Genomic DNA, 16,606 nt, shown 5'->3' with positions numbered 1-16,606 from the left:
AACTTGTCCCCTGAGACTTGGCTGTAGACTCCTAGGCTAACTCTGTAAGAGCCTACAGTCATGTATCTGGGCAATATCATAACATGTCACATAAAATATTGCTATGTAATGTGTTGGTGTCTTCCCATCTAGATGGGCTACATCAGCAGTGTGTATGGCGGAGGACAGTCCTGTGTAGCCCAGGCTGACCTCAACGTGATGGGGTTCATCTCTGCTCTCCACGAGCTGGCTGCAGCAGACAGGAAGTTCTACTGCAGGCTCAGAGACATCAACAAGCGGGTGGTCAGCCCTCTACTGAGGAAAGGTGAGACAAAAGACATACAGACATAGGGATAGGGCTGTTGAGGTAACCGTATTACCCGCCACGTAGGCGGTCATGAAGGCAGTCAAACTCCATGTGACCGTTAAATCACGGTAATTAGTCTTCTCCAAGCTCTGATGCTGCTGATGGTCAGTAGCAGCCTACCGAACTTGCTAACCGCCTGGTTCTCAGCACTCTATTGTCCCTCTAATCACTCTGACTTCAATGCAAATGTAATCGAAAATCTAATCAAACACTTCATGAGAGTCCATGAGCTCATGTTGCGCATTATTTCTATAGGCTATGCAATTGCGTGAGAAAACAGAGTGATGGCCTCTATTAAAAAGAGGAGGATCCCATCAGCTTTCTATAGGCTAGGCCTACTATATTTATTTATCAACTTTCTCAATGTTAAGTATATTCCTTAAATATACAACAGGAGTATAGCCTACCTGGCTGGCATGAAAATGAACCACACATCAAAAGCGTCCTCCATTCGCTATTTAAATGTATTTTTTCCCGCTGCTCCTGTTTCGATACAGGTGCATGATAATGGTCCATTCTAAATTAAATTAAATTCACACATATATTATTTAGTATATGTAAAGACAAGATTAAATAAAAAATAGTGTGATGGGTGACAATATTAGCCTATTACTTATGAATTATATATTATCACTTGTGAATGATGTCCAGCTTAAGAAATAATGCCTTTTTTTGCGACTTTTTCAAATCATGTAGCCTAGCCCATAGTCCTATATGTTTTAATAAGGTTAGTATCACACCTCATGTAGCCTAGCCCATAGTCCTATATGTTTTAATAAGGTTAGTATCACACCTCATGTAGCCTAGCCCATAGTCCTATATGTTTTAATAAGGTTAGTATCACACCTCATGTCTCCTAGCCCATAGTCCTATATGTTTTAATAAGGTTAGTATCACACCTCATGTAGCCTAGCCCATATTCCTATATGTTTTAATAAGGTTAGTATCACACCTCATGTAGCCTAGCCCATAGTCCTATATGTTTTAATAAGGTTAGTATCACAACTAAAGTGGCCAAATAACTTCTTCAAATGAAGCCCATGAATCTGCTTTACAAGGGGGTGTAGAGCCTAACTGGCAGACATACACAGTGAGTTTCAACTTTGGGGAAGATCATTTTTACCATAAAAATCCACCTTTATAATAATGGCATTACATGCATAATTGCATTTGCGGCCACTTTTAATAATGGAACATTTGCGCTTATATCCTACTACCATGTGCGCGTTGCTGCGCTTATAATGTGTAGGCCGTCATTGTAAAAATAATAATTTGTTGTTAAATAAAGGTGAAAAAAAGAAGAGTTTATCAACATTTTAAGCTAAACGTTCTGACATTTGGGGGGATGCTAGTGGTTGTATTAATTTGGGATCTATCGTATCCCACAACTGTCCCAGACTATGTTTCGAATATTTATTTCTCGCACGGAATAGAACAGGTCGACTTTTGTACTATGGGGGGATAGTAGATTGACATCGGCTAGTGCTTTCGCTGTTCGTTAGGCCTAGTCATCTTGTTGGCTAATGATGAAAAGTAAATGTGGACAGTTCTTCAAATATCTTCAATATGCAGCGCGGAATTGGATCAGGACCGTGCACAGTTGCGTCCCTGATGTGTCTGTCTTCACTTGTAGCCTGTGAGAAAGACCCCATCGCGTGACGGAGAGCCATGTGAGATGTGATTTGGGGGGCTCAGTACTTTTTTTTATAGAGTATTAGGGCCACACAAAGGGGATGCCGCTGTGAATTTCTAGGCATTAGCAAGTGCTTGTCAAATTGTGAATGAGTGACTGATGCAAAGAACTAAGCAGAGCTCATGTCTTTCAAGCAGCTTTTTTTCAAATTATCATTAGGGTCTCATCATGCAGCCTTACAATGTATTAAAAATCTAACAATATAGCCCAACGTTTGTAGAACAACTAAAGTTTCATTAATAACTCTAAATTAAGCAAATAGGAGGACCTGTTTCTTTGTTAACCTCTCAACACAGAATAGTTACAGTGGGGCAAAAAAAGTATTTAGTCAGCCACCAATTGTGCAAGTTCTCCCACTTAAAAAGATGAGAGAGGCCTGTAATTTTCATCATAGGTACACTTCAACTATGACAGACAAAATGAGAAAAAAAAATCCAGAAAATCACCTTGTAGGATTTTTAATGAATTTATTTGCAAATTAAGGTGGAAAATAAGTATTTGCACAATTGGTGGCTGACTAAATCCTTTTTTGCCCCACTGTATACACTACCGTTCAAAGGTTTGGGGTCACTTAGACATGTCCTTGTTTTCCATGAAAACATACATGAAATGAGTTGCAAAATGAATAGGAAATAGAGTCAAGACTTTGACAAGGTTATAAATAATATTTTTTTATTTAGATAATAATTGTGTCCTTCAAACTTTGCTTTCATCAAAGAATCCTCCATTTGCAGCAATTACGGCCTTGCAGACCCTTTGGCATTCTAGTTGTCAATTTGTTTAGGTAATATGAAGAGATTTCACCCCATGCTTCCTGAAGCACCTCCCACAAGTTGGATTGGCTTGATGGGCACTTCTTACGTACCACACGGTCAGCCTGCTCCCACAGCAGCTCAATAGGGTTGAGATCCGGTGACTGTGCTGGCTACTCCCTTATAGACAGAATACCAGCTGACTGCTTCCTCCCTAAATAGTTCTTGCATAGTTTGGAGCTGTGCTTTGGGTCATTGTCCTGTTGTAAGAGGAAATTGGCTCCAATTAAGCGCCGTTCACAGGGTATCGCATGGCGTTGCAAAATGGAGTGATAGCCTTCCTTCAAGATCCCTTTTACTCTGTACAAATCTCCCACTTTACCACCACCAAAGCATCCCCAGACCATCACATTGCCTCCACCATGCTTGACAGATCGCGTCAAGCACTCCTCCCGCATATTTTCATTTTTTCTGTGTCTCACGTATGTTCTTCTTTGTGATCCGAACACCTCAAACTTAGATTCGTCTGTCCATTAAACTTTTTCCCAATCTTCCTCTGTCCAGTGTCTGTGTTCTTTTGCCCATCTTTTATTTTTATTGGCCAGTCTGAGATGGCGTTTTCTTTGCAACTCTGCCTAGAAGGCCAGCATCCCGGAGTCGCCTCTTCACTGTTGACGTTGAGACGTCAATCTCTCCATATCTCAGTCTGTTGTCCCCACTTGCTTCAAGATGTCCACCATCTTGAAGCAAGATGTTTCCTGTACCCAAGAAAATGAAGTTAACAGAATTAAATGAATGACTATCGCCCCGTAGCTTCACTTCTGTCAATATAATGGTCATAATGTTGATGCTACCGTCTTATGACCAAGGATTATTATTATTTTTTTTTCTTTTGGATATCAGAACAGCGATTACTCACCTCGAACTGTGCAAAGATTGTGTCTTTAATGAGTCTGTTGCAAAGGATATAATGCTGCTCCCAGACAAGGCCCCAAATCCCTGTCATTCATGAATAATATAAGGAAATACACGGGGTGCAGATCAGGGTGCCTTGTGAGAATTTGTCAGCAAGTGGTTAACCCGCCTCTACCATCTGTTCTATTGGCCAACGTGCAATCACTGGAGACGAGATGGTCGCCTCGCTTCGAGTTTTTAGGAAACTATGCAGTATTCTGTTTTTTTGTGTATTATTTCTTACACCGTTACCCCAGGAAATCCTAAGTCTTATTGCATACAGCCGGGAGGAACTATTGGATATTAGAGCAACGTCAAATTATCAACATTACGACCAGGAATACGACTTTCCCGAAGAGGATCCTCTGTTCGAACCACCACCCAAGACAATGGATTTAATCCCTGAAGCCGACCCAAAACAAGGTTCCGTAGACGTGCACATCGCGCACCGCTCCCGAGTATACTACTCGCCAATATCCAGTCTCTTGACAACAAGGTAGATGAAATTCGAGAAAGGGTTGCCTTCCAGAGAGATATCAGAAATTGTAACATTCTCTGTTTCACGGAAAAATGGCTCTCCGGGATATGTTGTCGGAATTGGTTTAGCCACCGGGCTTAATGCAGATTAATTACTTAAAAATCATACAATGTGATTTTCTGGATTTTTGTTTTAGATTCCGTCTCTCACAGTTGAAGTGTACCTATGATAAAAAATTACAGACCTCTACATGCTTTGTAAGTAGGAAAACCTGCAAAATCGGCAGTGTATCAAATACTTGTTCTCCCCACTGTATTTATATATACATATTCTCATTCACCCCTATAGATTTGTGTGTATTAGGTAGTTGTTGTGGAATTGTTAGATTCCTTGTTAGATATTACTGCACTGTCAGAACTAGAAGCACAAGCAATCCACTACACTCTCATTAACATCTGCTAACCATGTGTATGTGACCAAATACCATTTGATTTTATTTGATTTTGAATAAACTGGATGGTCTCCGTTTGAGGCTATTCTACCAACATGACATTAAAAACTGTAATATCTGGCTGAACTACGACACGGTTGGCTGGGTTTTCTGTGCATCGGCTATGTCTGGCAAGACGAGAGGTGGAGGTGATTGTATATTTGTCAATAACAGCTGGTACGCGATGTCTAATATTAAGGTAGTCTCAAGGTATTGCTCGCCTGAGGTAGAGTACCTCATGATAAGCTGTAGACCACACTATCTACCAAGAGAGTTCTCATCTATATTATTCGTAGCCGTCTATTTACCACCACAGACCGATGCAGGCACTAAGACTGCACTCAACCAGCTGTATAAGGCCATAAGGAAACAATAAAATGCTCCTAGTGGCCGGGGACTTTAACGCAGGCAAACTTAAATCCGTTTTACCTCATTTCTATCAGCATGTTATATGTGCAACCTGAGGGAGAAAAAATATAGACCACCTCACAGCATGCTCGGACCAACTGGCAAGTATCTTCACTGACATTTTCAACCTCTCCCTGACCGAGTCTTTAATACCTACATGTTTCAAGCAGACCACCATAATCCCTGAAAGTAAAGGTAACCTGCCTAAATGATGGTAAGGGCAAGCAACAGCACATCTGCCACATTGATACTCAACACGGGGGCCCCTCAGGGGTGTGTGCTTAATCCCATCCTGTACTCCCTTTTCACCCATGACTGCGTGGCCAAGCACGACTCCAACACCATCATTAAGTCTGCTGACGACACAACAGTGGTAGGCCTGATCACCGACAATGATGAGACAGCCTATAGGGAGGAGGTCAGAAACCTGGCAGTGTGGTACCAGGACAACAACCTCTCCCTCAACGAGAGCAAGACAAAGGAGAAACTGAAGACTAAGGAGATGATTGTGGACTACAGGAAAAGGAGAGCCGAGCACGCCCCCATTCTCATCGACGGGGCTGTAGTGGAGCAGGTCGAGAGCTTCAAGTTTCTTGGTGTCCACATCACCAACAAATGATCATGGTCCAAATACACCAAGAAGAGTTGTGAAGAGGGCACGACAATGCTTTTTCCCCCTCAGGAGACTGAACATATTTGGCATGGGTCCTCAGATCTTCAAAAGGTTCTACAGCTGCACCATCAAGAGCATCCCGACTGGTGGCATCACCACCTGGTATGGCATTTGCTCGGCATCCGACCATAAGGCACTAGAGAGGGTTTTGCGTACAGCCCAGTACATCACTGGGGCCAAGTGTCCTGCCATCCAGGACCTCTATACCAGGCGGTGTCAGAGGAAGGCCTAAAAAATTGTCAAATACTCCAGCCACCCAAGTCATGGACTGTTCTGTCTGCTACCACACGGTAATCAGTACCGGAGCGCCAAGTCTAGGTCCAAAAAGCTCCTTAACAGCTTCTACCCCCAAGCCATGAGAATGCTGAACAATTAATCAAATGGCCACCCGGACTAATTGCAACAACCACCTGTTTATTGTGTTATTTACATTTTTTACTTTATTTTATTTAGTAAACTCTATTTTCTTAAAACTGCATTGTTGGTTAAGGGGCTTGTAAGTAAGCATTTCACTGTAAGGTCTACACCTGTTGTATTTGGCGCATGTGATTAATAAAGTTTGATTTGATTTGACTGCACACTGCCAGCGGGACAAGAGGAATCATTTTGTAAGAATGTTGTTCATCGACCACAGCACAGCCTTCAACAACATCGTGCCCTCCCATGCTCATCACTAAGCTTCCTGACTGGTCGACCCCAGGTGGTGAATGTATGTAACAACACCTCCTCAACATGGGGGCCCCACAGGGGTGCGTGCTTAGCCCCCTCCTGTACTCCTTGTTCACCCATGACTGTGTGGCCACGCACGTCTCCAACTCAATCATTAAGTTTGCTGACGACAGTGGTAGAGTGTGTGGTGGAAACCTAGAGAGGAACCTGGCTCTGAGGGGTGGCCAGTCCTCTTCTGGCTGATCTATGTGTTGTAGAGATGGTGGTGGATTGATCTATGTGTTGTAGAGAGGGTGGTGGATTGATCTGTGTTGTAGAGAGGGTGGTGGATTGATCTGTGTTGTAGAGAGGGTGATGGATTGATCTGTGTTGTAGAGAGGGTGGTGGATTGATCTGTGTACTCCCTGTATCTCCTCTAGAGTCTGTGTGCACGGTGTTGGGCCAGAAATCCATCCTGCTGTTCCAGTCCCTGGCTAGTAACTACAGCAGGCTGTGTCACCTGACAGGACAACACTCCGTCTCCCTTACAGCCTTCCTCCGTACTGCCCGGGACGTCAAGGGACTGGTCATCCTGAAACACGCTAACACCTTCCTGGACATGTATAAAGAGCAAGTACACAACTGAGATCTCTGTTTTAGTGGTTTCCTCCGCCTGAGTCTTCCCTTCTCCTCCGCCTGAGTCTTCCCTTCTCCTCCGCCTGAGTGTCCCCTTCTCCTCCGCCTGAGTGTCCCCTTCTCCTCCGCCTGAGTGTCCCCTTCTCCTCCGCCTGAGTGTCCCCTTCTCCTCCGCCTGAGTGTCCCCTTCTCCTCCGCCTGAGTGTCCCCTTCTCCTCCGCCTGAGTGTCCCCTTCTCCTCCGCCTGAGTGTCCCCTTCTCCTCCGCCTGAGTGTCCCCTTCTCCTCCGCCTGAGTGTCCCCTTCTCCTCCGCCTGAGTGTCCCCTTCTCCTCCGCCTGAGTGTCCCCTTCTCCTCCGCCTGAGTGTCCCCTTCCCCTCCGCCTGAGTGTCCCCTTCCCCTCCGCCTGAGTGTCCCCTTCCCCTCCGCCTGAGTGTCCCCTTCCCCTCCGCCTGAGTGTCCCCTTCTCATGTTCCTTTGTTCGTTTGTTCGTTCGTTCATTCATTCATTCATTCTCACCATCTATTTTTTCGATCTCTCTCTCTCTCTCTCTGCAGGTACTGTGGCTCAGTGGGTAATTTCCTGGTTATGGGGGGATTCCAAGCCCTCATAAAGCCCTCTGTGTGAGTCCTTCTGTTTTACCTTTTCCCAGTTACACTATCTTTTGTGTAAACTCTTACTTTGTACTGTACATCACCCCAGTTACACTAACCATATTGACTTCCTCATCGCTAACCATATTGACTTCCTCATCGCTAACCATATTGACTTCCTCATCGCTAACCATATTGACTTCCTCATCGCTAACCATATTGACTTCCTCATCGCTAACCATATTGACTTCCTCATCACTAACCATATTGACTTCCTCATCACTAACCATATTGACCTCATCACGAACCATATTGACCTCCTCATCACGAACCATATTGACTTCCTCATCGCTAACCATATTGACTTCCTCATCACTAACCATATTGACTTCCTCATCGCTAACCATATCGACTTCCTCATCGCTAACCATATCGACTTCCTCATCACTAACCATATTGACCTCCTCATCACTAACCATATTGACTTCCTCATCACGAACCATATTGACTTCCTCATCACTAACCATATTGACTTCCTCATCACTAACCATATTGACTTCCTCATCACTAACCATATTGACTTCCTCATCGCTAACCATATCGACTTCCTCCTAACTGTGTATTGATCATGTAGAAACCCTCTACTTCTCTTAAAGAATGCATTGCTTTTGCAATGTGCAGCAGTGGTGAGAGGAATTTGTCTTGGTGTTGAGCAAGAGTGTAACGACAAGACAACGTGGTAATATGACTCAGTAGACAGTAGAGGACGGCTAGCCAACCAATGTATTTCTCCCAACGATTCCCATCTGGAGGCATCCAATACAGGACTTACAGTTATGTGGGAAAGAATCACTGTTTACAAAAATAATATTAACAAATAATAATATGCAATTTAGCAGATGGTTTTATTCAAATCCACTTATACTCATGCATACATTTGATGTACATATGGTTCCTGGAATCAAACCCACTATGCTGCCGGTAGCAAGCCCAATGCTCTACCAACTGACCTGTAGAGGACCAGGAACGCATTAAACGTAGTGAGGTTCACGGAGTCCCATACGGGTGTGTTAGCCATTAGGCGTATGAAGACCTGGTCCTCCAGCTGTCGAGGGACTGCATTAGCCCCGTTGGCAGCTCCATCACCGCTAGACTGGTGATCAGAGGAACTGGCTGGTGATCAGAGGAACTGGCTGGTGATCGGAGGAACTGGCTGGTGATCGGAGGAACTGGCTGGTGATCGGAGGAACTGGCTGGTGATCGGAGGAACTGGCTGGTGATCGGAGGAACTGACTGGTGATCGGAGGAACTGACTGGTGATCGGAGGAACTGACTGGTGATCGGAGGAACTGACTGGTGATCGGAGGAACTGACTGGTGATCGGAGGAACTGACTGGGGAACTGACTGGTGAACAGAGGAACTGACTGGTGATCAGAGGAACTGGCTGGTGATCAGAGGAACTGGCTGGTGATCGGAGGAACTGGCTGGTGATCGGAGGAACTGGCTGGTGATCGGAGGAACTGGCTGGTGATCGGAGGAACTGACTGGTGATCGGAGGAACTGACTGGGGAACTGACTGGTGAACAGAGGAACTGACTGGTGATCAGAGGAACTGACTGGTGATCAGAGGAACTGACTGGTGATCAGAGGAACTGACTGGTGATCAGAGGAACTGACTGGTGATCAGAGGAACTGGCTGGTGATCAGAGGAACTGGCTGGTGATCAGAGGAACTGGCTGGTGATCAGAGGAACTGGCTGGTGATCAGAGGAACTGGCTGGTGGTCAGAGGAACTGACTGGGGAACTGACTGGTGAACAGAGGAACTGACTGGTGGTTAGAGGAACTGACTGGTGGTTAGAGGAACTGACTGGTGGTTAGAGGAACTGACTGGTGGTTAGAGGAACTGACTGGTGATCAGAGGAACTGGCTGGTGATCAGAGGAACTGGCTGGTGATCAGAGGAACTGGCTGGTGATCAGAGGAACTGGCTGGTGATCAGAGGAACTAGCTATGCACTCCCCATTATTTAACAGGGAAATATATTGGACACAATTTCCTCCAGCATGGTAGAAGAAACTGAAGTATTAGACTCCTCCAATAGCGGCAGCAAATACACCTGTACCCGGATTGTAAGCACTGCCGAAGTTAGTGATGACCTCTTTGTAGATCAGGGTACTGTCTGTAGATCAGGGTACTGTCTGTAGATCAGGGTACTGTCTGTAGATCAGGGTACTGTCTGTAGATCAGGGTACTCTCTGTAGATCAGGGTACTGTCTGTAGATCAGGGTACTGTCATGGTTGAATGTTCCCATTCCCGACCACCGTAACCGACAAATATCACCTTTTCTCGTTATTGGCTCTTACTAACTTTGAGCTGGGTTTCCATGGCTCCCATTTTCTCCACCGTGTTGCGGAGTTTCTCCTTGACACCAACATATTTGAGGGTAGCTTAGCCATGTGATGTCTGGCATTCTTTACTTTACTGGTCAATAGAATGAAGGCCCTAAAAAACGTCCTCATGCTTTCGTCCAGTCTTCCTCCCGTTAGTCACAGGTTACAAAAAGTGTTCCCACGCCCAGATAATCACTTCGCTCCCCATCTCCTTCCTCCTCCATGGCCGCCCGATGTACACGTGCGGTGGCCTTAATCAACTGTACCTCATCTTGAGGTAACTCAGCACTGTGTACACGTGCGGTGGCCTTAACTGTACCTCATCTTGAGGTAACTCAGCACTGTGTACACGTGCGGTGGCCTTAACTGTACCTCATCTTGAGGTAACTCAGCACTGTGTACACGTTTCAACATCAACACCTTCAGAAGGTGATATCCCAGCAATGCTACCAAGGTAACCCCTACCAAGGTAACCCCTACCAAGGTAACCCCTACCAAGTACCCATGATGCATATTTCAAGATACTCCTCATTTGCGCCGTAGTCCAGTTCCATGCTGTTACTCGAGCCTCCTTCCTCACTTCTGCTGCTCCTTTCTGTTACTGTCCCTACAGCCACTGCCTGAATCTGTCAGATTCTCCCTACCCGTCTCCCAACTCATACCTGGTTTTATAGTCACCAACATCTCCAATGACATCCTGTGTTCTGCTACAGTCGGTATCTGTGGATAATACTCCCCTGTGCTCAGGTTAGGTACACGTCTCTCATCCCAAGGTTGATCTACCCCCCCCCCCCCACTTTGTGAACAGCCTCGTTACAGTGTAAACTTTGGGTCCTAACGGTTGAGACTCAGCAACCTTCTGACAGCTTCCTGTTACCGTCACTCGGTCCCAATCTTCTGACACCTTCCTGTTATCGTCACTCGGTCCCGACCTTCTGACACCTTCCTGTTACCGTCACTCGGTCCCGATCTTCTGACACCTTCATGTTACCGTCACTCGGTCCCAACCTTCTGACACCTTCATGTTACCGTCACTGTGTCCCAGTCTTCTGACACCTTCCTGTTACCGTCACTCGGTCCCAATCTTCTGACAGCTTCCTGTTATCGTCACTCGATCCCAGTCTTCTGACAGCTTCCTGTTACCGTCACTCGGTCCCAACCTTCTGACAGCTTCCGGTTACCGTCACTCGGTCCCAATCTTCTGACACCTTCCTGTTACCGTCACTCGGTCCCAATCTTCTGACACCTTCCTGTTACCGTCACTCGGTCCCAATCTTCTGACACCTTCCTGTTACCGTCACTCGGTCCCAATCTTCTGACACCTTCCTGTTACCGTCACTCGGTCCCAATCTTCTGACACCTTCCTGTTACCGTCACTCGGTCCCGATCTTCTGACACCTTCCTGTTACCGTCACTCGGTCCCAACCTTCTGACACCTTCATGTTACCGTCACTCGGTCCCGATCTTCTGACACCTTTCTGTTACCGTCACTCGGTCCCAATCTTCTGACACCTTCCGGTTACCGTCACTCTGTCCCAATCTTCTGACACCTTCCTGTTACCGTCACTCGGTCCCGATCTTCTGACACCTTCCTGTTACCGTCACTCGGTCCCGATCTTCTGACACCTTCATGTTACCGTCACTCGGTCCCGATCTTCTGACACCTTCATGTTACCGTCACTCGGTCCCAATCTTCTGACACCTTCCTGTTACCGTCACTCGGTCCCGATCTTCTGACAGCTTCCGGTTACCGTCACTCGGTCCCGATCTTCTGACAGCTTCCGGTTACCGTCACTCGGTCCCAATCTTCTGACAGCTTCCTGTTACCGTCACTCGGTCCCAACCTTCTGACACCTTCCTGTTACCGTCACTCGGTCCCAATCTTCTGACACCTTCCTGTTACCGTCACTCGGTCCCAATCTTCTGACACCTTCATGTTACCGTCACTCGGTCCCGATCTTCTGACACCTTCCTGTTATCGTCACTCGGTCCCAATCTTCTGACACCTTCCTGTTACCGTCACTCGGTCCCAATCTTCTGACACCTTCATGTTACCGTCACTCGGTCCCGATCTTCTGACACCTTCCTGTTACCGTCACTCGGTCCCGATCTTCTGACACCTTCATGTTACCGTCACTCGGTCCCGATCTTCTGACAGCTTCCTGTTACCGTCACTCGGTCCCAATCTTCTGACAGCTTCCGGTTACCGTCACTCGGTCCCAATCTTCTGACAGCTTCCTGTTACCGTCACTCGGTCCCAATCTTCTGACACCTTCCTGTTACCGTCACTCGGTCCCAATCTTCTGACACCTTCCTGTTACCGTCACTCGGTCCCAATCTTCTGACACCTTCCTGTTACCGTCACTCGGTCCCAATCTTCTGACACCTTCATGTTACCGTCACTCGGTCCCAATCTTCTGACACCTTCCTTTTATCGTCACTCGGTCCCAATCTTCTGACACCTTCCTGTTACCGTCACTCGGTCCCAATCTTCTGACACCTTCCTGTTACCGTCACTCGGTCCCAATCTTCTGACACCTTCCTGTTACCGTCACTCGGTCCCAATCTTCTGACACCTTCCTGTTACCGTCACTGTGTCCCAGTCTTCTGACAGCTTCCTGTTATCGTCACTCGGTCCCAATCTTCTGGGAGATATGTGACGTGTTTTCCTGGTGGTTAGAAATGGGGGAGAGATTAGTGGCGTTGGAAGAGTATCCAACCGTACAAAACTCTTGAGTCACATGTTTCTTAATCACACTCTGCAGGAGATGTGATGATGTCATTACAGAGAACGTCCCTTATGGTGAGGTGGCCTCCTGTATACAGGAGATGTGATGATATCATTACAGAGAACTTCCCTTCTGATGAGGTGGCCTCCTGTATACAGGGATCTGTAGCTAGTCTTTCTGGTGAGGTGGCCTCCTGTATACAGGAATCTGTAGCTAGTCTTTCTGGTGAGGTGGCCTCCTGTATACAGGAATCTGTAGCTAGTCTTTCTGGTGAGGTGGCCTCCTGTATACAGGGATCTGTAGCTAGTCTTTCTGGTGAGGTGGCTTCCTGTATACAGGGATCTGTAGCTAGTCTTTCTGGTGAGGTGGCTTCCTGTATACAGGAATCTGTAGCTAGTCTTTCTGGTGAGGTGGCTTCCTGTATACAGGGATCTGTAGCTAGTCTTTCTGGTGAGGTGGCCTCCTGTATACAGGGATCTGTAGCTAGTCTTTCTGGTGAGGTGGCCTCCTGTATACAGGAGATGTGATGATATCATTACAGAGAACTTCCCTTCTGGTGAGGTGGCCTCCTGTATACAGGAATCAGTAGCTAGTCTTTCTGGTGAGGTGGCCTCCTGTATACAGGAGATGTGATGATATCATTACAGAGAACGTCCCTTCTGGTGAGGTGGCCTCCTGTATACAGGGATCTGTGGCTAGTCTTTCTGGTGAGGTGGCCTCCTGTATGCAGGGATCTGTAGCTAGTCTTTCTGGTGAGGTGGCCTCCTGTATGCAGGGATCTGTAGCTAGTCTTTCTGGTGAGGTGGCCTCCTGTATGCAGGGATCTGTAGCTAGTCTTTCTGGTGAGGTGGCCTCCTGTATGCAGGGATCTGTAGCTAGTCTTTCTGGTGAGGTGGCCTCCTGTATACAGGGATCTGTGGCTAGTCTTTCTGGTGAGGTGGCCTCCTGTATACAGGGATCTGTGGCTAGTCTTTCTGGTGAGGTGGCCTCCTGTATACAGGGATCTGTGGCTAGTCTTTCTGGTGAGGTGGCCTCCTGTATACAGGGATCTGTAGCTAGTCTTTCTGGTGAGGTGGCTTCCTGTATACAGGGATCTGTGGCAAGTCTTTCTGGTGAGGTGGCCTCCTGTATACAGGGATCTGTAGCTAGTCTTTCTGGTGAGGTGGCCTCCTGTATACAGGGATCTGTAGCTAGTCTTTCTGGTGAGGTGGCCTCCTGTATACAGGAATCTGTAGCTAGTCTTTCTGGTGAGGTGGGCTCCTGTATACAGGAGATGTGATGATATCATTACAGAGAACGTCCCTTCTGGTGAGGTGGCCTCCTGTATACAGGGATCTGTAGCTAGTCTTTCTGGTGAGGTGGCCTCCTGTATACAGGGATCTGTGGCTAGTCTTTCTGGTGAGGTGGCCTCCTGTATACAGGGATCTGTAGCTAGTCTTTCTGGTGAGGTGGCCTCCTGTATACAGGGATCTGTGGCTAGTCTTTCTGGTGAGGTGGCCTCCTGTATACATGGATCTGTAGCTAGTCTTTCTGGTGAGGTGGCCTCCTGTATACAGGGATCTGTAGCTAGTCTTTCTGGTGAGGTGGCCTCCTGTATACAGGGATCTGTAGCTAGGTTTTCTGGTGAGGTGGCCTCCTGTATACAGGGATCTCTAGCTAGTCTTTCTGGTGTTATACATTCTTCGACGAACCCCTCACTAAAAGTTGCCAATAGTGTCTGAAATGACAACACCATCTCTGCTACTCCCACCGTGATCTGGGTATGTGTGACGTTCATCTTGACTTCATCGTAGTCTCTATATTATGTACAGTAAGCCGTCCGTCCTTTCCCTACGAGCTATCCCCTGTATCACTATACACAGAGGAGTGGTGTCGTTCCCCAGAGACTCTTACCCACTTCCTTAATTTATTAGCCACACAAATCTCTCCCTCCGTCATATTCCGCTTCCGCTTCCGCTTTCCCAATTCCCTGTAGCGTTAACGCCTTGGTTTTTGGGACTCCGTAGAAAACCCTGATGTCGGGTCCTGCCAGACTCTGCAACTAACACCCTTATGCAAACATTCTGCCTCAAACGCAGGCCTCGTATGTACCTCGCCTCTGGCCACAAATACATTTTGCACATAAATCATTCCATCTAACCCATAACACGTTAGTCACTTCCTCTAGTCCACATGCTCAAATCGATTAGTCAGTTTCCAACACAGAACCCTCAAATGTACATGCTTCAGTCTTTATTAAACTTTTCTTTCTCTATCCCCCCTTTTTACATGTTATAATAATAATAATAATTATTGGGGTGGTAGGGTAGCCTAGTGGTTAGAGCGTTGGACTAGTAACCGAAAGGTTGCTAGATCTAAATCCCTGAGCTGACAAGGTAAAACTCTGTCGTTCTGCCCCTGAACAAAGCAGTTAACCCACTGTTCCTAGACCAGTTAACCCACTGTTCCTAGACCAGTTAACCCACTGTTCCTAGACCAGTTAACCCACTGTTCCTAGACCAGTTAACCCACTGTTCCTAGGCCAGTTAACCCTCTGTTCCTAGACCAGTTAACCCACTGTTCCTAGACCAGTTAACCCACTGTTCCTAGACCAGTTAACCCACTGTTCCTAGACCAGTTAACCCACTGTTCCTAGACCAGTTAACCCACTGTTCCTAGACCAGTTAACCCACTGTTCCTAGACCAGTTAACCCACTGTTCCTAGACCAGTTAACCCACTAGACCAGTTAACCCACTAGACCAGTTAACCCACTGTTCCTAGACCAGTTAACCCACTAGACCAGTTAACCCACTGTTCCTAGACCAGTTAACCCACTGTTCCTAGACCGTCATTGTAAATAATAATTTGTTCTTAATTTAATTAGTTCTTTTTTTGTTTGTTAGTTATACCCACTTCCCGGAGAGTAGTGATGTTATTTATAAGCACTTAATAATTTGGTCACAAGACCTGATGCCTTGTATTAGAACCAATAACGAAGCGTCTGCCAATTTAGTACTGGAGAATACGGTAGGCCTAATATCTTATACCAGTGTGTCACGCTTCAAATATCATTGTTGTTGACGACACACATTACCAAAATGATTCACAGTTGTCTTCCTATTTCCACATAATCGGACACGGTTCCCTGCCCCAATAGGGCATAAACCAACCTCTCTTTATTAAAACTGCTAACATACTCAAATCGTGTTCAAACCACTTGAATATCTTCTTGCTTTTCTAACCGTGGATGAGGCTCTCCTCCAGAACTTATGATCCTCCACATTCCCTCCTTTGGACCTTCTCCATGGACTACTTCTCTACAACCTACCGTGCCTGCTCAGGCTTGTCTTCCGGGAGTTACCCTATGCTTACATGAAGCTAGCAGGAACCAACACACTCGGGATTTACCACCCTAGGAATTACCCTCTGCAGGGACTTCCCTACTCGGGCTTATCGTCCGGGAGTTACCCTATGCTTACATGAAGCTAGCAGCAACCAACACACTCGGGATTTACCACCCTAGGAATTACCCTCTGCAGGGACTTCCCTACTCGGGCTTATCTTCCGGGACTTACCATATACCATAAATCTACGAATCGGTCGTAATACAATGGGACTACTGAATAAGCTCAGGCTTTCTAGGTCTGTACCCTATAATTGTTCAGCCTAAGATTCTCATCTCCCCCAATATGTCAGAATGAGTGGTAACAGGTGTAGGAACTGTGCCTACCTTGTTTTTTGTGCCAGCTCCTGCTTCACTGGTTTGTAGTCGGACTCTCCAGTACGACTACAAATCGTGGTGAATCCTGTCGACAACTCCAACTGTTCGTTTTTC

The 16,606-nt window shown here is 46.5% G+C and overlaps 1 protein-coding gene across 1 annotated transcript in view; it reads left to right on the top strand.

The window, feature by feature from the left end:
* LOC120064508 (alsin-like) overlaps positions 1-16,606 on the top strand; it is an 89,781-nt gene that overhangs the window by 31,558 nt on the left and 41,617 nt on the right. The window contains exons 9-11 of the mRNA XM_039015124.1: positions 133-304; positions 6,883-7,072; positions 7,635-7,700. Of these exons, the coding sequence (XP_038871052.1) occupies positions 133-304; positions 6,883-7,072; positions 7,635-7,700 (428 nt within the window). The remainder of the gene's footprint in view (positions 1-132; positions 305-6,882; positions 7,073-7,634; positions 7,701-16,606) is intronic.

This window comes from Salvelinus namaycush, chromosome 19 (genome assembly GCF_016432855.1).
Source record: "Salvelinus namaycush isolate Seneca chromosome 19, SaNama_1.0, whole genome shotgun sequence".
Taxonomy (NCBI): domain Eukaryota; kingdom Metazoa; phylum Chordata; class Actinopteri; order Salmoniformes; family Salmonidae; genus Salvelinus; species Salvelinus namaycush.
The sequence above is the reverse complement of the archived record's forward strand: the minus strand, read 5'-3'. Positions and strand labels throughout refer to the sequence as shown.